At 40.6% G+C, this 24,531-nt stretch overlaps 1 protein-coding gene across 5 annotated transcripts in view; it reads left to right on the forward strand.

Moving 5' to 3' along the window:
* The window catches only part of RPS6KC1 (ribosomal protein S6 kinase C1), a 92,904-nt gene that overhangs the window by 17,901 nt on the left and 50,472 nt on the right, over nt 1-24,531 (forward strand). For 3 of the 5 annotated variants that reach the window (XM_086461878.1, XM_086461880.1, XM_086461879.1), the window contains 4 exons: nt 1,073-1,188; nt 3,226-3,319; nt 8,566-8,928; nt 24,158-24,276. In XM_086461878.1, the coding sequence (XP_086318004.1) occupies nt 1,073-1,188; nt 3,226-3,319; nt 8,566-8,928; nt 24,158-24,276 (692 nt within the window). Of the gene's footprint in view, nt 1-1,072; nt 1,189-3,225; nt 3,320-7,687; nt 7,748-8,565; nt 8,929-24,157; nt 24,277-24,531 lie in introns of all 5 variants that reach the window. The other 2 variants (XM_086461877.1, XM_086461882.1) reach the window with 2 other exon arrangements.

The following is a 24,531-nucleotide window of genomic DNA, read 5'->3' on the forward strand; positions in this document are numbered from 1 at the left end:
CTTTTGTCCTCTTCAAAGGTTAATGCCACAGAGCTGTCACAGGTGGTTCTTATTTTTTAGGTCATGCTGTTATAGCAATACTGTTTCTTGAACTTGTCTTCCCAGTCCTTTTTTTCCCCTCTGTATAGCTGTTCCAATATCTGTTCTATTCTCCTCCAATTATTACTGTTAACCTCCGCCCTTTTCCTTTTATAAACTTGTAACTATTTCAACAACAAAGTGGTGTTGATATGAAAAGCTAAAATAAGTTGTATGCAATTGTGAGGAATGTGAATTTAAGGTAGCAATCGAAGGGTTTTCTCCTGAGAAGCAAATCTCTTCAGGTGAACTGTGGGATTGTTTTTTAAATATGTTTTTTTCTAATTGGAATGTCTTGGGTGCTGGGTAGAAAAAAGAGAAGGATAATATGTTTTAGTAAATGAGCTGCTTCCCAGCTCTGCTTATCTCCTGAATCCAGGAGGAGGTGAGACCCTGTCTGCATGGACCTACTTGAGAGGAAAGCTTCAGTGCCTAGTAGCAGGGCTTCACCATCTCCCCTACACTTTGGCTCCTCCATAAATGGCACCTTGGAATTGATGATCTGTTTGGGGACTTTTAGCAATACTTCATTTACTGTCTGCTCATATTGTGCGTTGTTCTTGAGAGTATGTGAAGATTGCTCGGCTCCTTACAGGATTTGGGCCGTAATCAAGGCTGACACTGACTGGCATATTGTCAAATTGTGCATGTATCATTTATTCTTAGATAACACTGGACATCCGTTAGTGTCTCTTGGCTAATCAAGAGTGTTGCCTCACATATTCTTACGATGAGAGGGCGAAGGATTCTTGTCGTAGCTGCCAGCTTTCATCATCCAAGTGGATTGCAGAAGATGGGACTCTAGGGACAATTGAGAATAGGAAGTTTGAATGTTCTCCTGAAGCATTGGAATGACTTTCATAGACTCAGGGCATTGTCTCCAGAAGGTTGCTTTTGTGTTGTTGTTTTGTTTGGGTTTTTTTTGGTGGTAGTTATTATTGCAAAATAAATGTGTAGTTATTTCTGAAACTGTCAATCTATGTGTCTGTTCCAGGGCGATTTGATGAAACTGTGATTGAAGAAAGAAGGCAATGTGCTGAAGATCTGTTGCAGTTTTCTGCCAATATCCCTGCTCTCTATAACAGCAAACAGCTTGAAGAGTTTTTTAAGGTTTGTTAGTATTTGCAGAAGTATTTGCTTCTCACTGATATGAATAAAGTATAGTGCTGATTCTGCTTTACTTTATAAACAGTGAAGTGACAGTGAGCTGATCTGACATGCTTTGCTTTGTGAAGTGACTGGGAGTTTTCCGTTCACTCTAGAAGTGTGGCTTTAAAAAAAACCCCGTGCCACACCTCTACAAAGTGGAAAGTTTTACAGGAACTTAAGGTGAAGGGATTTGGAATTTTTATTTATTGAATGAAGAGCAAAACCCGTGGTGTTCAATCCAGGTGTTCAGCGGGGAAGTAGTAAAAATATTGTCGCTGTTTCTGTTTTATGTAGGTGTTTATAGTTTCAAACCAAAGGAAGGAAGACTATCTAGGCAGTTTTCTTATGGCCTGTTACGGATTCAAGTCCGTGACAACAAATTTGGCATATAACTAGTCAAATATGCTGCTTGTACAGTATTGTGAGAGCCGCTCTCCAAAGACTATTTTAAGACAATACATTGATCCGGACTTCCTCTTTATTACATCTGCAGCAGTTTGTTTTCAATAGTTCCTTCAAACCTCTTTATTTTCGGTAGCTTAGTCCAATATTTTGCAAACCCATAAGCATAAATTTACATGTAAATGTGATAGTAACTCCCTGGAATTAAAGAAGTGCTCATCTGGCTGAGATGGGACTTAAATGTATTAATGTGTTAAGTGTATTTGAATGATACATATGCAAAAGCAAAATTACAGTGAAGCATAAAAATCTTCACTTGTTTTTGTGATGCAGTTATTGCAGAGGTCTTTAAAATACTTAATGTTCTTTGAGCTTTGGTGGCAACAATGAGTAGGAGACTGAGGATATTTTACATTTCAGTTTATTTGCATTTGCACTTTTTCAGTTCTTTGGAAGTACTTCTGTGTTGTTGGGTATTTGTTCAGAGCTCTTTTCCCCTCCTTTGCTTAACAAAAGTATTAGTTTTAGCCTTTCAATGGACCTTTTCTGGCTTTGCAAGCAAATGAATGAATAAAACTAGAAGACATTAATTTTTATAGGAGCAAGTATGTCTACAAGGGGAATTAGGCAAGTGTGATAATTTAGGTTCATTTGTTAGCTGATGTTGTGTCATGTTTTCCTGTAAGAAAGCCTTAGGTTTTGATCAGTCACCAGCTCGGCCCATGTCCTTTAGCTCTGCTCATGGGTGGTTTTGTTCCTTTTCAGATTTTTGTGCAAACAGCCATGCAGAGATAGACTTGGACAATGGAGTCTTAGAAACAACTGAAGGGCATGCTGTGTGTATCTATGTACTATAGACTCCAGGAAAATGGGCTGGCTACTGTGAAAATGCACTGGGCTAGTTCAAGACAGATTAGCAATGCCTGTTTGTACACTGCCTTGGAAATGGTGCAGTTTCTATTAAAGTTGCATGGCAAGCATGCACCTGAGATGCGAAGCAGAAAATTTAAAAAAAAAAAAAAAATTTAGGTGGCTTCTACTGCATTTAATTGTTCCTGGTGTTACTTCACTTACCTTTGATTCCTTTCAGGCTTGGGAGGGATTACTGTCTTCCTTATATGCTGGGGCAGCCTTGTCTTCCCTGTTTGTCCAGTCTTGACTGAACTCAAGATAGTGGGTCATGGATGGGACATTAGTCAGATGGACAAACTCTCTTGCATGAGGGACCTGCTGAGCTTGGGAACACCGCTGAAGGGCACAGACTGTTTGTATCACAAGAGAGCGGGAGCATTGCAGTGTTCTCACTGTTAAACTCTGGGGTTTGCAGGCAGACCTGCTGCAGCCTCTATGGGCCGGGACTCTGAAGCTGCAGTAGGCTACTCTTTAGGTACCTAGACAGTCTGTGGCAACCAAACATGGCCTTACCAAAAGCACTTGTTTAATTTTACAGGCTTACATAGCTTAATTAAATGCATTAACTCTGAAGTAATGGAGCATTCACTGGTTAGGAAATACAGTTTTGACTATCGCTTCTATATAATAAGACTTTCCATAGAGCACAGCGACTAAATAATACCTTTCCCTCTTTCTTTTCAGGGTGGAGAAGTGCATGATGGGTCTGAACTGATTGGTCCTGTTGAGCCTCTGTCCGACTCTCTGACTGACAACCTGTCTGACTGCAGCTCTGAAGGTTTGCTTTCTTTTCTCATGTAACCTTATAGCGTGATCTGTTTTAAAGCAGCATGTAAATGACAAGTGCCATATTTGTAGGAACATTGGCATCCGCTTTCTGTATGCTTGGTACAACAGAAATGCCAGAGCTGGGGTTAACAAAAGAGAAGTTGGGCTCAGCAATGCTCTGTCTGCACTGCCGGAAGTTTGCTTCTAACAGGGAGTTTTCTGGGAGTTTGTCTAGTCCATTCTAGAAGTCCTAGTGCTCTGTTGCTCAAAAAGAACTGCTTTTGGTGTTAACTGAACTGGACCCTCTGGTTTAAATGTGTGTAATCCTGCCTGCTTCCAATGGTTGGGCAAACAGAGTGATAGTGTTCCCTACCGATCATGGCCCAAGTCTCAAGCTGTAAAAATTTGCAGAGAACTTTGAAATCATTTTGAGGTTGATCAATAAATGCAAAGATAACTGTCTGAATTTGCCTAGAGCATGAGAAATTGGTCTAAGATTTGAACTGCCCCATTCATTTCAAAAGGTTCTCATTCAGCTGTTCATGCTCTGGGTGTCACCATGCTTTCAGTGCTTAGTAAAATCCAGAAAAGAGTTAGTGTCGTACTTTAGAAGTTTAAGTATGTCTTCTGGATTGAGCATATGCGAGTGGTGAATGTTAAAACCTACTGCAGGGCTCGGAGAGATAAGCAAGTTGTTTAAGCCTCTTACAAAACTGCCAGCATTTTTTCTTTTCCTGAGAAGAAGTCCCTGTTCTTCAAAGTCTGAGAGGTTGTGTATTAGAGCCAGTGTGGGATATGTTAAATTGAAAACTGGAAATCCCTCGCTGAACTTGCCAATGTTTCCTGGTTGTGCTGTGCCAGTGGAGGGGTGTCCCGTTTCCTAAGATTGCGTTTGCTTAGCACAGTGTAAAAGATGCACGTGGGTGGCTTGGATACCACATGCAGAGTAATTTTACTGGCACTTCACTTGCACTGAATAATAGTATAGCTGTAAGGTAGGGTCAGGCAGCCCAAATAAGTACTGTTGCAGGGCTTATTGCCTGCCTTTGTGTGCAATCATCTGTCAAGTACCATGCAGTCTTTTAGATATTTATGTATTTCTGGTTATGCTTGGGTCCTTGTGACTTCTAAGAAATTCTTTTCCAACCCTTCGAGTTTTCCTTTGGAACTGTTTTACACTTGTGTTCAAATGCACTTTATAATACAAGCATTTATGAAGGTTACTTGGGAGGGTTTTTTTTTCTTAACTACTTCATTTCCTTTGGTCTGTTTCTGGCATAGAACTTGCTTTGGTAAAGCTCTGCTTGAATAACAAAAACTGCTTGTGTTTTCTAATAGTGCTTATTTGCTTATTTTTGTTTGAGGTTGTATGACTTGCCACTAGGATCTCTCAGTGTCATAACTTTGTGCTTAGTTACAGAATACATTCTACACGTGCAGTGAGTTTTACATTTTATATTGTATCTTCTATAATGTTAATGAACTAATGCCCCCACAATATTTCATTCCATGAAGGGAAAGGTATAGAGCTGTTGAATAACAGAGGATAGTTATTATAAATACTGGTGATTAGTTTTAAAAGGGCACTCTTTCTGTGAAATTTAACATTCCAGATTCTGAGGATGCAACCATTTTACGTTGTGCCTTATAAAAGAAAAGGTGTTTAACGTGAGCATTTCTATTCTTTATTCACAAGGGCCTTGTTTTTAGAAGAAAAAGGCTTCCTTTGTGTGTGATAAAATATTCAAAAGAAGAAAAATTCTGTAATGTAGAAAAATTCTTTGATACCCTTCTGAATCAGCTGGAGTGCTTTTAGGGGGTACTTGCAACAACCATGAGCACAGGATTTCCAGATGCTGAATGTGACGTTTTGTGGCGTTATAGTTTCTAAAAACCTATGTGTCTTCCAGCTCATATTTTCTTATGTTTGAAACCGAATTTTGGGCAGGGGGGTGACTAGGGACAGAAGGAAACATCTGTCTTTAAGGCCTCTAGATGGCAGTGGCAATACTCGGCTCTGAGTCCTCTCCCTGCCTTTCCTCAGGGCATCCTGCCTGCATCTAATTTTTCCCAGTATGATTATCGTAGTCAACTGTAACTAGTTCACTGTGTTAGCTTTTGTGAGCATTCAAGGGCCTCCACGTGGGCACTGCTCCTTCAAGCTGTTGTACTGAGAGATATCAAACCCGTTCCTTAACAGGTGCTGGTGTTTGCTTAGAAGGGTGCGTTGTGTTTTCTCACTTTTATGTGTTCTCAGACAAAGTTCATTTTGCAGGAAGTATGCACATTAAGATGCAAACTGATAGTAGTAAAAATGTTTTTGTACGAAAATAGACAACCAGTATCTTGCTTGTAAAAGCAGTTTGGCAGTTCATGCTTTCAGAGGAACCTGCTTTTTTCCAGAGGCCAGGTTACCCAGGCTTTCCACCAATTTTTGGAAACTGCCTTTACTCCTCATGTACCCAGCGAAATTGCACAAGGCAGAGACAAGTACAGGATTTTATCGTCAATTTCAGTATCATTATACTCATCTACTATTCCTGACCAACAGTCACTCTGTCTTCCTCTCTGGGTATATGGGATAGTATTGAAATGTCCAACTTCCTCTCCAAAAGTCTTTCTATACCAATTGCCAAACTCTTTAGAGAAATACACCAGGAAGCTCATTTCCCCCCCCCCCCCCCCCCCCAATTCTTTTTCTGCCCCCTTCCTTCTATTTTACCATGTTCACCTTATCTTCCCAGAAATAAGCATATGTAGTTCAGACTCTTCCTAGCCCTCAGGCTGACTGGAAGCCCCATGACTCTGGTTGTGTTGCCAGATCTGGGCTCTAAATCTGACCTTAAGCAACGTTTATTAGCTCAGGCTCTGTGCCATGGTAGCTGTGTTCATACAGCTTCTGGTCAAATTGGCTGCAAGAGAAGAGCAAATGTGGTTTTGTGTGGACAGTAGGGAGGGGAACTTAGGTCTATCTGAAATCTGCTGTCTGGATGTGCTCTAATTCATCTAGGCTGGGTGGCCAGCGCACTCTTCCCACAAACCCCAAGCTTTTCCATTCGTCCTGTCTACACCCTTTGTCTGTCAGTCAGCTCTGCTTCCTCCTATACATTTCCTAGCTAGCAATTTCGCTTCACCAAACAAAATAACTTGACTCCTCTAAATGTTATTTCATAAATTCTCGGTCCTACACACCCAAAGTTGACATTGCTGTCCCTAAATTGGGCAGATGAATGGCCCATTATTAATACACTAATTAGTGAATCTTCCGTCTCCCTCCAACCGTTCTGTTGTGAGGTTGCCTTCTTTCTTGCAGGACTTGAGGCTCCACAAGTGTGTTTTTCTCTGCATGGACACTTTGCTTTATGTCCTTTCCCTGAAAAGATCGGGAGCATTGTCTTCCTGTCCACTCCTCTCAAGTAGTCTTGTGTCACAAAGTATCACTGTCCCTTGCTTTTCAGACAAATAGTGGCTGGGAATCTGCTCTCCTTTGTGTCTTTTTCCTCTCATTCACATTAAAGAAACTGCTAGCTTTTTAGAAAAGCAGTATTTCTACAGTGCTGTCTTTCTCCCATTCCATGAGTTCTAAGATGCCTCTAACTCTAGAGTTGCAACATCAAAAAGAAAGTTTGAGTTAGTTGCCTTTGAGCCCGCTCCTTGCTACTGCCACATACTTTTTGAAGATAAGTCAGAGAACACTTTATCTGATAATGTGGGTAAACTCTTGACTGTCGATAATACAGAAGAAAACAGACACCAGATTTTAGCTCAGAATTTACTTTCTCAGTGTGTACAAACAGCTAAATGTCTTGACCTTGTTGCCTGTTTTATTGCCTCAGTGGGTACATGTGCCAAGGTGATAAAACAAACTGCTGCTTAATATCCAGGTGGCACTGCCAAATTTGTGGCTTGCTCCGTATGTCTCATGCAGGGTACTGTTCTGGAACGACATTTTTGAGACTGAAGGCTGGCTTTTTTTTTTTTTTCTTGATGTGTAGGTCCCAGCTTTGAAGATTTTCCTGTTTTAAGTCTCCTTAGCTGTAAATCATCAAAGCAGTGAGAGATAGGGATAAAAGTGCTGCTGCTGTTGAAATTAGGTGAGTTGGAGTGCTGAGGTTTGAATTAGCCCCCCCTAAGCAAGCACCTGTGTTTTGTTTTTTAACCTCGGAGGCAATGAGAAATGGCAAATCTAATACCACTGTTGCAATTTTAATGGTGTGTTACCAAATGGATATCTCTGATACCTGGTCAAAGAGCAGTTTCATATTATGTGCTTTTACCTGTAGTAGGGTCATGCCCTTTCATTTTGATGGCAAGTGAACATCTAATCTGTTGTACAAAAGGATGTCGGAAACATTTTTGTCATTCTTGTCTTTTTCAGTTCGAAAGGATTTGAGTGGGCTTGATGATGTGACACTTACAAGCCAATCGGAATGTGGAGGTGAGACCTAGAAGTTGTTTCCATTACATTTGTGGAATTTAAATTATTAGAAAGTCATAATTACGAGGGAATGCTTTTTGTGGATGTTAATCCTTACAGAAATGGGGTGTGTGTAAGGTATTTTAGTTGCCATTTATTTCCAAATAACCATGCTAAGATGCCATGGTTTAGTTACTGAAGCTTGGCTTGCAGTAAGTATATATACATTTAGCTGACGGCAAATGTAAAATAAAATGTTAGCTCCCATTTCAGTGAAAGAGGTGTAGCTAATTCATTTTACCACGTTAGCAATGAAAGAAGGCTGTATATGGTAGATGTGAGTTATGCTGCATGACGCATGAGCTGACAGTAACTATTAATTCAAGCTCCTGATTTACTGTTTCTGGGATGCTTCATCTTACTGATTTAAACCAGTATGTTGGTATTTCATACAACAATAGTTTGACTCCTGCTGGTTGACTTTCCTAATAGCTCTCACACAGAAAGGGTTAATTTTGTAATTTCCTGGAGCATGACAGTGAGCAAGCTTTGAAAGTTTAAGTTGGATATTAGATGTTGGTCTCTTCATTCCCAGTATTAAAATGAATACCAACTGCTCTGCAGAGTTTGTACCTAACTTTAAAAAACGTGTTTCTGTAGGTACTAAAAAATAATTTTTGAGACCACTTTACATGCAGGGACTTTCTGTGCACAAAGTCTCACGAAGCTGCATAAGTGAGAAGAAAGCTAAAACCTTTGGATGGGATAAAGAATTTTGGAGGTTCCTAAGGTATATGAGAAATCTAGAGTAACGGGTGTCTTTCTGACTGTGCTTTCAGGCCTCTCCAGTGACAGTGACCTGATCTCTCTGACAGTCGATGTAGACTCTCTTGCTGAGTTAGATGATGGAATGGCATCCAACCAAAGTTCTCCCACTAGAGCTGTCGGCCTTTGCCTTGCTGCCGAACCCCCAGTACAAAGCACGCTGGCACCTGAGCAGGAGTGGAGCAAACGCGAAGGAGAGAGGGAAAGCCATAGTTTGTTTACTGGAAACTTAAAACCCAAGCCCAGCAAACAAGATTATCTGGAGAAAGCAGGTGATTTGATAAAGCTGGCCTTGAAGAAGGAGGAGGAAGAAGACTATGAAACTGCCCTCAGCTTTTATAGAAAGGGGGTTGATCTGCTTCTGGAAGGTGTTCAAGGTATGGATCTTCCCATTGTGTTTGCCTTACTGTTGCTTATGTGTATTTGCTTATGGCATTTCCTTAGTTAATATCAGCTCACTGTGTTGCAAAGATGTGATATGAAATGCAGAATGATGAGTGCCTGGCTTTCATGTGCTTGATAGCTGCTGTGCATATGAGAGAGACAAATCTTTCTCTCTAAGACTGAATGATAATTTAGGGTCTTATCTTCCAAGTGCCAAATATCTCCTCTTTTAAAATTGCAGCACAACCTTCGACTTGCAGGTAGGTAGCAAAGTGTTCCCCTTTTGCTGCTTTCCTTTTTATTGCTTAGGCATTAATTAATATGTGGCACTTGCAGCACTGTTGAAACATTATTTAATTTACATGGTTAAGTGAGGATTAATTATCCCCATTTTACGCATGGGGAGAGGCAGACTCAGGTTAACTTCCCAATCACAACAGGATTAGAACTATTCTTGGCTCACAGCCTCTTGCTTCTTCCACTAAACTGTTCTCCTTTTCTAGGTAAAGGTTGCGTACAAACCTACATGCCTGTACTGCTACAAGAGAACAGGATTTTTTTTTTTTTTTTTTCAAAACACGTTGGTGTGTCAATGTATGTCAGCAAAAGCTGCTATTAACTGACCAGGTGCAAATACGTCCAGATTTCTGTGGAGTCTCCTTGCACCTTTCTCCTTCCATCCGTAATTCTTGAGAATCTAGAGTGATAACCTCATGTATTTGCATTTTGTCCAACAATGACTTAAAACTATAAAGCACAGGAAAAGATTTGTTCTTTCCTGGAGTGAATTCAGGGTCTGTGTATTGTGCTTCTGTCCCACACGGATCAAATGAGTAAGATTAGAATTGTGGCTTTGTTTGATGGTGTACAACACAGATGCATTATGCTGCTCCAGATCTGAACTTAAATGCTAATGTAGCAAAGCACACACAAGCAGAAGCCCTTGCTGCATCTCAGTGTTGATGCACAGCAGTGGTCCAGACCCTTTGAACAGTTCTAGGAATGGAAGTTGCCTGCTGAGCTCCTTTAATGGGGCCTGGCAAAAAATAATGGATAGGTTAGTGATGAAAAGTAGAGATGTGGGACAAGGTATGTGCATAGCCTATGCTTAAAGTGTCTTATTCTTCTGGCAAAAGTAAATCTACCTCTTTCTTTCCAAGTCCTAGTGATGTCAGTAGGGTTGCTGCTTTGCTTGTTGTGGCTTTTCAATAGCATCCTATCTTTCCTTGCCCATGTTGTCAAAATGCTTTTCATTCTTGATGTTGAATGTGCTGGCAATCCTTCTGTTGGAGAGCCCAGCTATTCTTTCTTTGCTAATAGACTTCTTCACAGACTTGTGTGCCATTTGCTTATGGTCTTCTGAAGAATAACCTGTTTCACCATAACCACTTCTGTCACCTTGTGGTGATGCAAGGCTCCCATGATGCAGTTTTAAACTGACAATTCACGTTTCAGCTTCAAAAAGCTTGCTTTGTTAAACAGTTTCAAACTGGTAGGGCATGAACACAAGTCAGGCTGTCGCACATCTGTTGAGGTGTGGTAACTATGCGTGCATACTTCAGTTATGGCAGTAGTTAAACGTGTTAGCTTTGACTTCGTGGTAGTTCTTATGGTAATATGTTTACCTTGAAGTTGTAAAAGGCTTTTCCTGCATGTATTGTAGGTGACTTGCTCAACTGATGCATACTAACTTGTTAAACTAGAGTGGGTTGAGCTTTTTCCTTATACTTGCTAACATTTCCTCCAAGGACTTTTGCTTCTTTGCTGTTGATTAGCTACTCATCCAGCTACCTCGGATGACTGCTAATCCTTTTCTCTCGCCTACTAGTATCTGTGCTTTTCAAGCTAGGAAAAAATTCAAGGAGTCTTAGAAAAGTGTGATATTCTGCCCTGTTTCTCTGATGCCACTCAGATAGTACAGTGGGGGTTAGTAGTAAATTTATAGTGGTGGTACCTCTGTGCGTGTGTGGGCGGAAGTGTTCCTGATCGATGAAGAGATGTGTAGCCGGCACCTGCAACTTCTTCTGTGCAGTCCCTGGCATTGCATCTGTATAGCACAGGAGAGGGAATAATGGGAATATGTTGCTTTTTAACTGGCATATTATTCCTTGGGAACATAGATGTATATGGGCTAGTTCCTAGCAGTCGGCTCTTCTTTCTCCTTTCTCTTTGTTACCCTGCGTGGCTGTGAAGGTGGAAAGCAAATGAATGTTCATCCTCTGCTGGGCACTTACTTTAGATTTGAGTAGATCCAGTTCATTTTGTGTCCCGTTCTCTCTGGAGCTTCTGCAAGCTGGCAGGGAGACAGTGATGTCCTGTTTATAATGACAGGGCTGGTTCAAATGCCTTCCTATAAATACATGCCTTCTCAGGATCTATGAGGACAGCAAAAAACCAAAGCAAACCAAACAAAAACCCAATAAACCCCCCCCAAAACCCCAACAACAACAACAAACCAAAACCCAACCAAAAAAAGTCCCCAAAACCAACCAAAACCACCCCGAACCCGAAACAACAAACCACCACTGAATAACTATGTGTGTCGCACTTTAATCTAGCTACTTTGTGAAGGTGGTATGTTCAGCGTTGATATGTGAGTATTCACTGTATGTTGCAATAGAAAAACCCCAAACCCTTAACCTAATCACTTCAGCTATTTAAACACCCTGATTATGTATTTCACATGGGTGATAATGTGCTCCTTTCAAAGACAAGGATGGTGCGATTGCTACAAAATAGCTCTGGTCTTCTGCCACTGATTATTTTCAGCCTATTTTGTCTGCATAAGCCTTTGTAATATCTGAAGGTGAAACACAGTGTTCATATATACTTACACACATGTAAAGTGACACGGCCTTTCAGTGTACAGCCGTTGCAGAATGTGTGGCCTCGCTAGAACGGAGTGGAAGTGGCTTTTACATGTAAAATGGTAATACATATCTTTGCCACGTGGTGGCACCAAGAAAATAGAAATTGACAGCTAAAAATTGGAATCGGGAAATGTAACCAGTGTATGGGGGGAAAAAAGAAACATCCTCCATCCTCTGTGTTTGAAACTTCTCTCAGAGTTACCTCAGAACTGTAGTGCCTCTAAGTTGGTTACATTATCTGAAAGATAAGCATGTCTTTGTTGCCAGCTGCTCCTTTAGGCTTGGTACAACATCTACTTACTTCTTAAGGCTGCCTCATCAAAATTGCGTATGAGTAAGTTTGTTACTGCAGGTTTATAGACTTGTTGTCTAGTTTAATGCAGCTGACTTCCATAAAGGCGGTTGGAGCACACTTGAGTCTGTTACGTTCCTGACAACTTTCCAGCTCTCGGAGCTGGTGGCACTAATGCTAGAAAAGGCAAGTGTTGCACGTGCGTACACCGACGCAATGTCTGTCTTGACTTCGTTTTCAGCTGTGGGTGCGGGCTCTCAGAAATACAGTGGTGTTAATTATACTGTGCAAGGCGCACATGTATTTTCCTCTGCTAGTGTCTTGCAGAACTTTAGTAACAAATCTTTTAATGCCCTGTTCATAGTCCTTCCAAAAGGCCTAATACACGCGTCACTTGGGGAGTGAACGCTGTCTGCACTTTGAGAGGCTGGTGTCTACCTTGGACTCTGGGCATCTGCTCTTTATACATGGGCCTATTTCTGCTCCATACATGCATTTAATATTAAACATGTTTGTCAGTGGGAAGGAGAAAGAATTCTTGGACTGGCAGTAGAACCTTTGGACTGCCACTGAACTACCTGTACCCTTGAACTTCCCTGTTCCTTTTATACCAGAGCTCCCTCGCATGCGGTGAGAGATAATAGCTGCCACCATTTCCTTTTTCCTCTACGTATGTACTGACTCTGCTGCCCCTCTTGTGTTTTCTGGGCATTGCTGTGTGAAGGATTTTGGAGCTTTTGGAAGGCAGGTCTGTAAGGGTTGTGTAGGATGGTTAAACAATTCTCCAGCAGCCGAAACCTTCTGTAATTCAAATCTTCTGCCTTTTTAAGCATACCAAGTATACTAGCTGATGGAAACTTTGGCTCACAATTATAGCTGTTCCTTTGTTTTGTTAGCATGTCGGAGCATTTTGAGGTCAATGCATTGCTTCAGGCCTAGTGATGGAAAAAAATGCATAATCGATAGCAAGCTACCAACTTCTAGGTTGGAAGTTAACTGTGTCTTGTGCTAAGTAGTGCTTTCCCTGACTTTGGTGTAGGGCATAGTTTATGTTAGGAAAAATTAGATCAGGAGGCTGAAATTATGGAAAGATTTTTTTTGTATTAAAGCAGGGAGTCCTGTGTTTATAAATTGCTCCTGTTTTTCCGACTCCAACCATTCTCAGGTTAAGTCCATTGTGGATCTGGGCAGTCTGAGCTGTGTGATAAACACAGAGTTAACCCTACTGCTTATTGCTGGGTTTCTGTAACTTCAGGCCCATAATGAAGCAAGAACGCTTCGCGATACGGTCAGTCTAATTCGTGAAGAAAAGTACAGGATCTGTTCCATGGGGTTTGAAAAGCAAATGTGTTCATTGCTGGTCTGTTACATACAAGGCTCCACGTTACACATTAACATCCGAAGGGAGATGATCCATTTACTCTGTCAGAGATTTGGGGTGTTTGTTTTTACATGTGTAGCAGCTGTGGCTGGGCACAATGGATATTCATTTGTTTTAGGGGCTGGTTCGGCTAGGCAGCATGGACAAGTATGTGATGTCTCTTAAGTCACAGGAGCCACAAGCTGTTTTCCCAGGTATCTGCCTTTTGTGTTAGGGATCTACAACTTCTAGATAAGCTGCTGGTGTCTTTGAAAGCTGTCTGCGAATGTCAGTTTTGCATTGCTCTGTGCTATTTTAATGTTTATCCAGTAAACAGAGCTGGAACAAAAATTACACAAATTACTGGAACCTTGCTAAAATGACTTTGACTTTTAACCCAGAAATGCATATACAACAAAATGCTGGGAATACTTTGAACAACTAGATGATATTTTTGGATATACTGAAAACAAACCAACTTGTATCTAATTACTGGGATTATGATGGGCTGTGACTTGAACTTGTGATGGAGCCAGGGATGCAAACAGGAGCATGCTTGACAGGATGCCAAGAAGACTAGTACTTTATGAAAAGGGGAACAGCCGTGGTTGTTCCACAAGCTCATTTCTGGCTTCCAGAGCAAAAAGCACCTTTTCTTGTTTGTTGAATGGCTCTCGTGAAGACAACTTTGGTTACAACACAGTAGCTATTTTAAATTCCTTTCACTTGTTAAGTCTTCTGAGTAGTGTTTCTCATTGAGGGTAACAATCTCTTGGGCAGTTTCTGAGCTGCCCAGCAGCTGTGCTTAATTGGAGCAACTCTTTGAGGAAACAACAGACCTGTTTTCTGAGAAGATGCATTGGGGTGTGAGCTGATGTCTGAAGGGAAACCCTTAGAGTTGTGCTCTGCCCCACAGGAAAAGGTTGGGTGACTGACGGAACCGTACTTCTCCCCCACCTGATCTCAGACCTTTGTGCTCCTTTGGTGTGTCATCACTCACCTTATTCACTGTTGTAGCTTTATGCTTCCACTGAGGCTGGAACCAGTCAAGACAAAAACTTCCTGCCCTGGTTCCTCCCAAAGGAGCTGAAAACTGTCTCTGTTTCCTGCTATTGGACTGTGAGGATGCTGTAGGACTGTTTGGGCTGGGCTTTCTAAGCAACCATATAAAGGGCTCCCTCTCTCCTAGGGAGAGTTAATACAACCTTGAAATCGCAGCTGCTGTTTCAGAAAGCTAGATGTTTGTGAGAGGGCTTGTCTGTTGACAAGCAGCTAGATTGAGAAGGGATGTTGGAAATACTGTGGGTTGCTGGAAAAAAAAGAAGTCATCTAATCCCGTTGTGCTGCCAGTGATGCCGAAACCCATGCTAATATGGGGTATGAGCTGTTCATAACTGAAATGTGTTGGCTTCCAAGTCCATTGCAGACCATACAGAGCTTCAGAGCAGATTAGTATTGTAGAGTCCATCCCTGTGCAGTAGATGCTGGATAAATCGCCCTGAGTGATGTAATTCATATTCAAAAGTACTGATTTTAGATGCTTTGTGGCAAAGCTGTAAAATATGGCATCCACCAGTAACATATATGAAGTTGGTTAACGTATAAATACAGCCAGATTCAGCTGTGTAAAGGAACACTCAAGGCAAAATTCCACTTAAACTGCAAGACTCTGCACTAAGAGGCTGATGGAGGCCTGGGGTTTAGTACCTGCTGCACAGCTTCGAGCCTTACAGTACATGTAAAGGTGAATTGTAGCAAGCCCTGTAAGCAAACATGTAGGGCATGATGTAGAGAAGACTCTGAATGTGGTTGCTTACCATGTGGCTGTTAAAGAATGAATAAATCATGTGATGAGGTGAGCCTTAAAAATCTGTTCTCTCTTCTGGGGGACACAGCTAGCTGCATTGCCTTAGTGCTGACCTGACCTTTCCAAGATTACTGAGTCTGTCCTCATAGTAGCTCCTTGCCAGGTTGCTGCTTGTGCCCAGCCTCTTTGACAGACATCTCCTCCTACCCGCACAGCTTTTTATCTCTGTTGTTAGCCAGTGCTTAGCTGCAGGTAAGTGCATTAATTTTTTTTTTGACTGTTGCTGTGTGGGGTTTCTACCTCCCATCAGAAGACCTAGTAGGGTTGCCACACTTCTTCAAGCACGCAGTGTAGACAGCACAGACTGATCTAGGTTACAGTGCCACTTCTGTCCTTAGGTGAGAAAATTGGAGTCTCTGGCTGCAGAATTAAATGCCTCGGGCAGTGCAGGTGAATTGAGGCAAATTAGTAGCTACAATAGAAAAATTGCACAGCTATGTTTAAGGGCATGATAATCAGTGCTCTGATTCCCCTGCCCGGCCCCCCATCATCGAACAGTTCTTGCATATACAGCTTCTCTCTTTTCACATCTTCCTTTTCTCTTTTCCTGCCCTCTTTCCCTTTTTTCCTTTCCAGTATCTTAAAATAGCCTCTCTAGCTTCAGAGCTGCATAGAAGGACTAGTATAGGTTTGATCTCTACAGAGCCTGCTGCTGGCTCTTCTGTTTTAGAGATTTTAGTGATTGCTCATGGAAAGATACCATTTCCCATAGTACCATATAAAAGTACATATGAATTATATTTAATACATAGATATGAGTACTATTAGACTATCAGGATTGATGAATCTCATGATTGCGTTTTCGTCTGTCTCTTGTTTTCTGCAATACTTTATGCTTCAAATGGCAGGAACTTGTTCTTACTTAAAGGGGTAGGTATCTGTGTGCTTGGGTTCCCTCTGCTCTGAAACAAGGAATGTTTGTGGTTGCTAATTCTAATTTGGACTTGTCCTTTTAGTTAAGAAGGAAGAATGCAGAAAACTTGGAAAATCTTTTCCTCTCTTCTGTGGTGGTGGCCTGTGTAACTTTTTTCCTCACTCTGACTGTCAGTGCTCTCCTCCTGTTCCTGTGGTTGTGTTGGAGGACCTGCTGCTGCAGTCACTGTTTTATTTCATCTGTGCTACAATGCCACTGTTTGTCTTTGTCTTGCAAGGCTAATAGGGTCATCCTCCCCCCTTATTCATATGTAGTTTTACAGAGAAGTATTCAAAAATATTTCTCACGTTGTGAAGTCTTACTTTGGTGAAATACCTTGCAGTTGAAGACTATGAGTTTTAGCAGGTGGATGGGAAGTTTAGCTTTTCCTCTCTGAAATGTTGTGTGCCATGTGACCGTTCATTTTAGTTTTTTCCAGATAGTCACATGCACATAAAAAGCTGCCACCACCTTGTGGATTTAACATGAGAGTTTCTCTACACACAGATGTTTGTTGATGAGCGTTTCTGGAAAGTTATGTTTCTTGTTATCTTGAGTCTTATTGACTCCTGCTTTACTGGTCACTCAAAACACATTTCACCCATACCATTCTTCTATGTAATCTTAACTTTGGTATTTGGTACATATACCAAAGTGTGGTGTTGGTTGTGTGGTGGTGTTTTTTTTTTTTTCTTTCTTTTTTTTTTTTTTCTTTTTTCTTTTCCCAGAGAGGTGTTTACCTAGACATTTGTACCACTGGTGTATAACCTTAGGTTTTCTAGAAGGTGCAGAATTGATAACTTCACAGGAAGTGCAGATCTGTGTCTCGAGCAACCTGCAGTGAAGAGGGTGTATAAAATAGACATAATAGTTGTGAGCACACCGGAAAGTCGGAAGAAGAATTCTTGGGTGTTTGCTCACTGTCATGCATTTGTGTTTCGGCATGAGACATTTAAGTGGCTTTTCTTCTTGTTTGCTAGAGTATAGTACTGTCCTGAATCTTCAAAAAGCAGAAAGAATGCTTCTGATAAATGTGGTATATCTTAATAAATGTTGACTCTCAAAATGTTAAAAAAAAAAAAAAAAGAGAAAAGATCACTTCAAATTGTTTTACCATAATGAGCTTAATCTTGGTCTTATTTTTTACTATTTACAGGGTTTTTTTTTCAGCTGCAAAATTTGGCCACCACCTCAGAGGAACTCATCATTAATATAATATATAGCGTGCTAGAGATGACGAGCTAGCAGGCTAATTTCACAATTCCAAACTGCTGCCTGCTGCTAAAATCTCTAGCATCTTCCCTTGATGCTGAAGTGTCCATCTACCCCAGCACCTGCCACATTTCACTTAAGTATTTGTTTGAAAATTAAAGGTTACCCACTCTCCTGTGAAAGTTGGTGGAGACTTGTTCCAAAATCAGCAGCTCTTCCCTTTTCTGAAATAAATTTTGGGGTTATAAAACTGTGTCCAAAGTGGTCATAAACCTGTGCTGGATTATGAATTGCATTGTCACTTATGGTGTGCCTGAGCTTTTGTTTGGCTAATATGGACAAAGGAGTCTGCTTCACGTGATGTAAGAAGTGTTTGCCCTAAGAAGAACAGAGGTCCTCTTGAACCAATTAGGCAAAAATAACAGCTGGGCTACCCACTAATAAGGAAGGTGCTGCTAAACCTCTTTTCATTGTGAGAAGAAATAAATCTTTTAAGGCTTACTCCCTTGCATTTTTATAGAGAGCAATTCTTTGAAAAATTCAGCAATCCAGCTGGGTGATATGTGCAGGAAGACTGTGAAGAAGATAAAGAAACTTGTAAAAATAAAAAATGGTATTATAGCTGTTAGATTTGGCAATTATAAATGTTTCATTGAAGATTTCGGTATTTAGAGAAAGTTTTACTGTTTAAATTGTTAAGAACATGGAGTTTGGGGTTAGCACAACAGGCAGTCTCCTGCAAGTTCCTTGTAGCCTGTTCTGCAAGAGGACATTCCTTCCTGGAGCAAATATCTTCTGATATCTTCTTTAAATAAAGGCAGCCCACATATATTTTTAGTAAGTCTGAAAGAAAAGCAGGCAGATTTGGAATATGGAGGTTACAGAGGATTGGGAAAGGTAATGCTAACTTTTAGCCTTACCTTTTCCCTGGAAATATCCACATCCTGGTCAAGCAGCCAGTTATGTAGGGAGTATACTAATGTTGTCCCGACAGATTGACTCTTCCTGAAAAAAATCTCTAATGCCTGGTTAGGGATGATTTGGAGGTGGTCAGACACAAAGGGTGGAAGGACTGTCTAGAATTCCTGGGTGGGTGCTACGTAATGTGGTTTGCTGAATGTGGGACTTTGTATATACTAGTGGCAAATAGCGACTAGAGCTATCTTTGTTACCATCCAGTAAGATACAGACATCTTTCACATGAATTCGTTCTGGATCGGCGGAGGAGAATAGTTAAGCACCAGAGCAAGTTTGACAGCACTTTCATGCACCTGAGATGTGTTTTGTTAGTAGTACCCCAGATTATTGGCGGGAAAAGGACAGATTTTTTTTCCAAGGTCCTTACTGTCCAGATTTTTTTTGTTTGTTTGAGTTTGTTGGATATGGTCCTCTTCCAATAGCTTTTTGCTGTTAATATCTGAACATAAGTAATTTTCCTATATAATGGAATTACAGAAGATTTGTTGCCTGGATAAATAGTTGACTGAGCCGAACACTTAACATTTCAATGTTGAGTTAGCTAATCTTTCAAAGGTATGTGCTCTTCTGAGGTGCTATGAGGTGTGAGTAGAAGACTCTCTTGAGTGGAAAACAAACGAAAATATTGCTAGTTTCCCAGATGGTACTGCTATGTATATACTCTGTGGAAATGCTGCCTCTCTGTATTTTTCATTCATATCAGTGGACTGTGGGAAAACAAGCAGGCAAGTCGCAGATGAACTCGGTGGCACAATTATTCTGATATTTGTGTGTTTCCTCTGTCAAACCCTCAAGATCATTTGAATGTTGTTTGGAACGTCTGGTTTTGTAAATATATTGTAGCTGAGCTGTCTTTAGAAATGAAAATTAAAGAACAAATTTTAAATTATTGGCTGCTGTCCTAATGTCCTGGCTACTGTTACTTTGGTCAGCGGGTGGCCTGGTCAGCCTTTCCAAAGCCAATTTTCGTTTTAAGATATTCTTATTTCTTTGAAATAGGCAAAGCCTTTGGAAAATGAGGGAGCAGCCTGCTTGTGCTGGTGTAGATGAAGGCATCTATGTGCAACAAAGTAGCTGTAGAGTTTTTATATTCTGTTTGCAGTAATAGTAAACAGAGCATCTAAAATAACCACTTGCACATTGCAACAAACACATCATCATTTGCTTAAAAAGAGTTATAATTACAGTTGACGAAGCATGGACACCATAAAAAATGCATTAGTTTGGCTTGACACATTAATTACCTGTTTTTGCAGATGTTTTTATATATTGTTGTGTGAACAGTTTACAAAATAATTACAGGAAAGTCATATGGAAAATAAACTAAGTGGGTGGTTTCTCGCCTTAATATTTTCATTCATGTGAATCTGTATGAGGCACAGCTGCTCCGTAGCAAAGGCAGAGGGGGAGAGAGGGAGAGAGACAGGGAATCTTGAGGGGTTTTTATTCTAAGGTCTCTGATCAGCCTTGCTACACTTTTATATCTTGCTTTAGCAGCGTAGTTTTTAAATGTGTAAAATGACATTGCTGATTTAATCCCAGTGATCAGGAGGGGGGAGAAGCTTTGATCCTGATCAGATGAAACGTAAATCTTCTAGTATCTAGGAAAATAAATGAAAAATCAATATTATTTTAAGCAGGATGATCTTTTATGAGCAGTTGTAAAGATTCATCAAAGGCTTTGACACAGTTTAAACATTTCCTGTTTGCTGCCATTTAAAGAAAAATGCCTTTCAAGTTTAAATTGTAATTAAAAAGAGATACCTCTTTAGATTATTGTGGGCTAACCACAGACTTGAAATAGGAGCTCAGTACGCTCACACAATGTTCAAATCAAAAGTTCTTAACTAGGAATAAATTAGTCAATTCTTTTGAGAGTACACATTTTGCATAACTAAAAACACTATCCCGTAGCAAGATGTAATATTGCATTTAGCAAAAAATGCATAAACTCTGCATCACAGCTTTAACATCTGTCAAATATAAGGATTTGTTCTAGTACTGTGTTTCAGTGATTTATTTGGTTTTAAGCGAAGTGTTCCATGACCTGAAATTTGCCATAAATGCTCAAGATTATTTTTAGTTTAATAGGGTCTTTATTACTGCTCGTCACCCTGTGTAAGACTTTTTAAGTAACATTTATTTATTTTTAAAATTAATATCCTGTATTTCTTTACAGATTTTTGTGAGATATTGGCTGTTTAAATGGGGATTTGTATTGGAATGTAGCTTTTTACATTTTCTTGGTTAAACTAATGTAAAAAATAAAAAGGCAAAATCCTACTCCCATAAATCCAGTTCTCAAACATCCACTTGTTAAAGTATTCAGAGACTGAACTGTTAATGATCTTATTCATAAATAATATGCAAGAACTTGTTGAGTAAATGTTTTGTGAATCCACACCCTCTTTTATGGCTGAAGATTTTGATGAGTGAACAGTTTGCAAATGTTATTTAACAAATTACTCGGGAAGGAAAAGTAGAAGGAAAACTGAAATTAATGTCTTGTGAAAGTAGGGAGAACAAAGACAGCTCTAAGGGGACATCCTAGCTTGTTTGTGTTAATTACTGTAAAATTACTGAAGCATTGAAAAAAGGCAATAAACATCCAAACTAAATACACATAACTAACAATTAAGCACTAAGCTTGACTTTTATGATAGCCTTAGACACTAACGTAGCAGTTTTCTACCAGTCTGCTTGAAGAAAACGCTGGCTGAAGAGTTTATTGTTGCTGTGCAAATGACTTGTTTTCCCTGAGCGATTGCCACTTCATGTGTCTGTGAGAATATGGGCGATCACCAGTGGATCGGCACAAGAAAGCGTTATGGTGTTGTAAGATTAAGTGTAGAGATGAAAGCAAGAGTCTTAGTCATGTTTTAAGAAATTACAACATACACTTGTAAAAATGATGTGTATCTATTCTCTTCTGATAAAGCTAAATCTAAGTTCAAACAATTGAGAGTTATTGTTTTGTCTTAGATGGGAATAAGACTGTCAGCCTCATCTAGGGGAATTTCACCAAGAGAGTCCTCCCGAGTGGAGGCTGATATTAGAGGTGCTGGACCTGCTACAAAGTCCCATCTGCCTTTAAAATGAGAGAAAATACTGAGAAATTGGTACGTCTCCATAACATTGTATGCTGAACATGCACTGAATTTCTGACTGTCCAGCTTCTTCCCAAACCAAGTCTAGTCAAAGGTTTTTGCAGAGCAGGGCTTTGTGTCTCTGTCCAAGGAGGTGACAATCACTTTCTCCTCCTGCTGTGAGGTGGATAATAAGATTTACAATAGGTCACTTAAAGCGAAGCTTGGAGTAGATTGTAATTCTCTTCTACTTATTCTTGATGGAGTCTGTGTGACGGTTCTGTGTCTTGGGTAGTTTGTAGTTATGATATGAAAGGGAGGGGGAGTCTTTGCTTTATAAAAGGGTCAAAATGACTAGTGGTAGACCATGGCAACATAAAGTGGAAAAGAACCTCTGCCTTCTTCACGCTGAGTCCAAGGATTGTTTAAAGCAAGAGCGGTGATTCACTTTCTCTTGTATGGGGTAGGGGGAAAACAGCAGCAGAGCCTACAACAGAGGAACTCTCCATTAACTTCCTGAAGGGGCGTCGTACTTAGTTTTTCGTTGTTCTCTGTCGTCTAGAAAGTGTTTTGGGAAAATTGAACAGTCGGACAACCTGCTCCTTCTCATTTATTAAGGAGCTGGTGTTAAAGCTAGCCAGATCTGGCTGACTGAAGGATCAGAGCGATTCCTTCTGCCCTGAGCTGCTGGAGAGACAGTGGCTGCAGCTTACTGCTTATTTGGGTCCTACCAGTAGTGAAGCTGAGTGCATATTTCTGAGAGGGGCTTGCATGTGCACACATATTGTCCATGGACATGGTTGACAACAAACAGATTGACACAGGCAGAAGGCTATTGCCTTTACAGACACCTGCGTAACCATAGGCAGCGTGAACAGCCCAACCTCTTTTGAACTATTGCTGGTCAGGGAAGGACCCTCTGTTTGGGTCTCTCTGGTAGCTGGCCCCAAGCTCCATGGTCTAGCTCTCAGACATTTTGTCTGACTTGCCCACTTAGCTGCCTTGTGGTTTGTTGCTGTATCTTATGCACAGACAATAATGAGCACACTAATGCAGAAAATAGCGAGGAACAGAGTTTCATAAGAAGGTAAGACAGGCGGTGGTTGTCAGGTACATGGCTCAGTTGGACAAGCATATTGACCATCAGCCTGCTTATACACCGTTGGCCCATGAAATTTGCACCTCTGTTTTCTCATGTTTGTGCCCCTCCTCCACCTTGACCCCTCTCTTTCCTCATCTATAATCCTGCCCTTAAACATCTCACAATGTCTTACACATTGCCACAATTCCCCCCTGAAAACCTCTCTCAGTAAGTTTAGCATGCAAGCATTTACGCAGCAGGTTGTCCCTCAGACATCCCGTAATAAGTTTGTTCTTTTATGAGTCTCATTCTTGATAACTCACAATAATCCTGTTTTTTTTCTTATCAGTTACCAAGATTCTGGCTGAACTTCTTCAAGGTTACACTCAGAGGTTCCTTTCATGGCCCGTTGATCAGTGCCTTATAGGTTCTAGTTTTTGTTATTGTCTCTGTTATCTGCTGTTGGTTAGGGCTTGTGTATTTGCGCCTTTAATTTATTACCTCTCCTGTTCCTTGCCTTGTCTTTCATGTTGAGTAGCTGTTAGGGCAGATACCCTTGCAGTTCTTTGCCCTGTTTGAAAATCAGGTTGTGAGAGGTGGTGGCTTGCACCTGTCGGTGCAGAAGCCTGTCACAGCCGAGGCTGTGTTTCTGCAAGTCTTGGATGGCCTCAGTAAGGGCTGGAAGAGACTGTCGAAGCCATGTGAAGTCTCTACTATTGTTCAGACTGCTTCTGGAACAGTTGTCTCTAACTGTTTCTCAGCACATTAATCTCAATTCTCTGTTATAACAATTGTGGCTCGCAGGGTTTTTTTTATCTTTGTTTGGTGGTTGACTGGTTAGGTCATATTATAATAACAATATACTGCTCATGATGTGAATGCCTAAACATAAACTGTAGGTTTTAGAGTGAATACAGAATTTGTGCGGTATCACGGGATTCTCACCTCTTGCAAGAGTTTGGGTAGATGAGACATAACACAGTGGTGGTTCAGCCATCTGGGAAGTGAAGTCGTTGGTGCAAGTGCTTCTTCCTTTCTTCCTGTGTCATCCCAAGCCAACAGGCAAGGAGCAGCTAGCATCGGAAAGCTGTGAGCAGGAGTTCCTGGTGTCTCCCATGTTGCCTTCTGGCTATTGGTGGCATTTCAGGCTTTCCTTTATACATAGGAAAGCTCATATTAGAAACATGAGGAAAAACTCAAGTTTCATTATTGTTTCGTTGTAAATGCCTTATTGTGTCTTCCCTAATTGAGTTGGTTTTGGAGTACGACATTCGGATCAGTGGTTTGTTTCAGTTTGTTCTTACATTACCATAGGAACATATATCAGATCACAGAAAAATGAGGTAAGACTTTTTATTTACCTTAGTCTATAGCAAGGCTTAAATTGTTATTTTTGTAGAACTCTGAGATCATAGTACTTGCTTTTTATAAGATGCGTATCTGAAGGTTTGATTATGAATAACCCAAAGGAAATCAAAAAGGTAGAATCAAAGCAGTCATGTGCTTTGATTACTTAGTACCCCTCTCTCTATAGAAAAAATAACTTTCTTTTTCTCCATTGAGGTGAATCAAGTCCAACTCGGCGAGAAGCAGTGAAAAGAAAGACTGCAGAATACCTTATGCGTGCTGAAAAAATTTCCAGTCTCTACCATAAATGCTCTGAAGATGCATCTATTTCTATGGTAGGCTTTATTTTCTTTTTTTTTTTTTTCTGAACCAGAATTTGGTATAATTAAATTGTCCTGTCTTCTGGCAAAGCATATTTGAGCTTGAAGTTCAAAAACTGTCTAGAATTTTTCTTTCAGGAGGCCTGAGGAGTACTTTGATTTTGTGTTTCTGTTAAATTGCCACTCTTTCCTGATTCTTGTTGGTTGCATTCCATAGCATTAGGAAGAATGCTTGATTTAGTGCAGGCCTGTTTTTTTTGCATGCGTTCC

This window comes from Leptosomus discolor, chromosome 2 (genome assembly GCF_034619465.1).
Source record: "Leptosomus discolor isolate bLepDis1 chromosome 2, bLepDis1.hap2, whole genome shotgun sequence".
Taxonomy (NCBI): domain Eukaryota; kingdom Metazoa; phylum Chordata; class Aves; order Leptosomiformes; family Leptosomidae; genus Leptosomus; species Leptosomus discolor.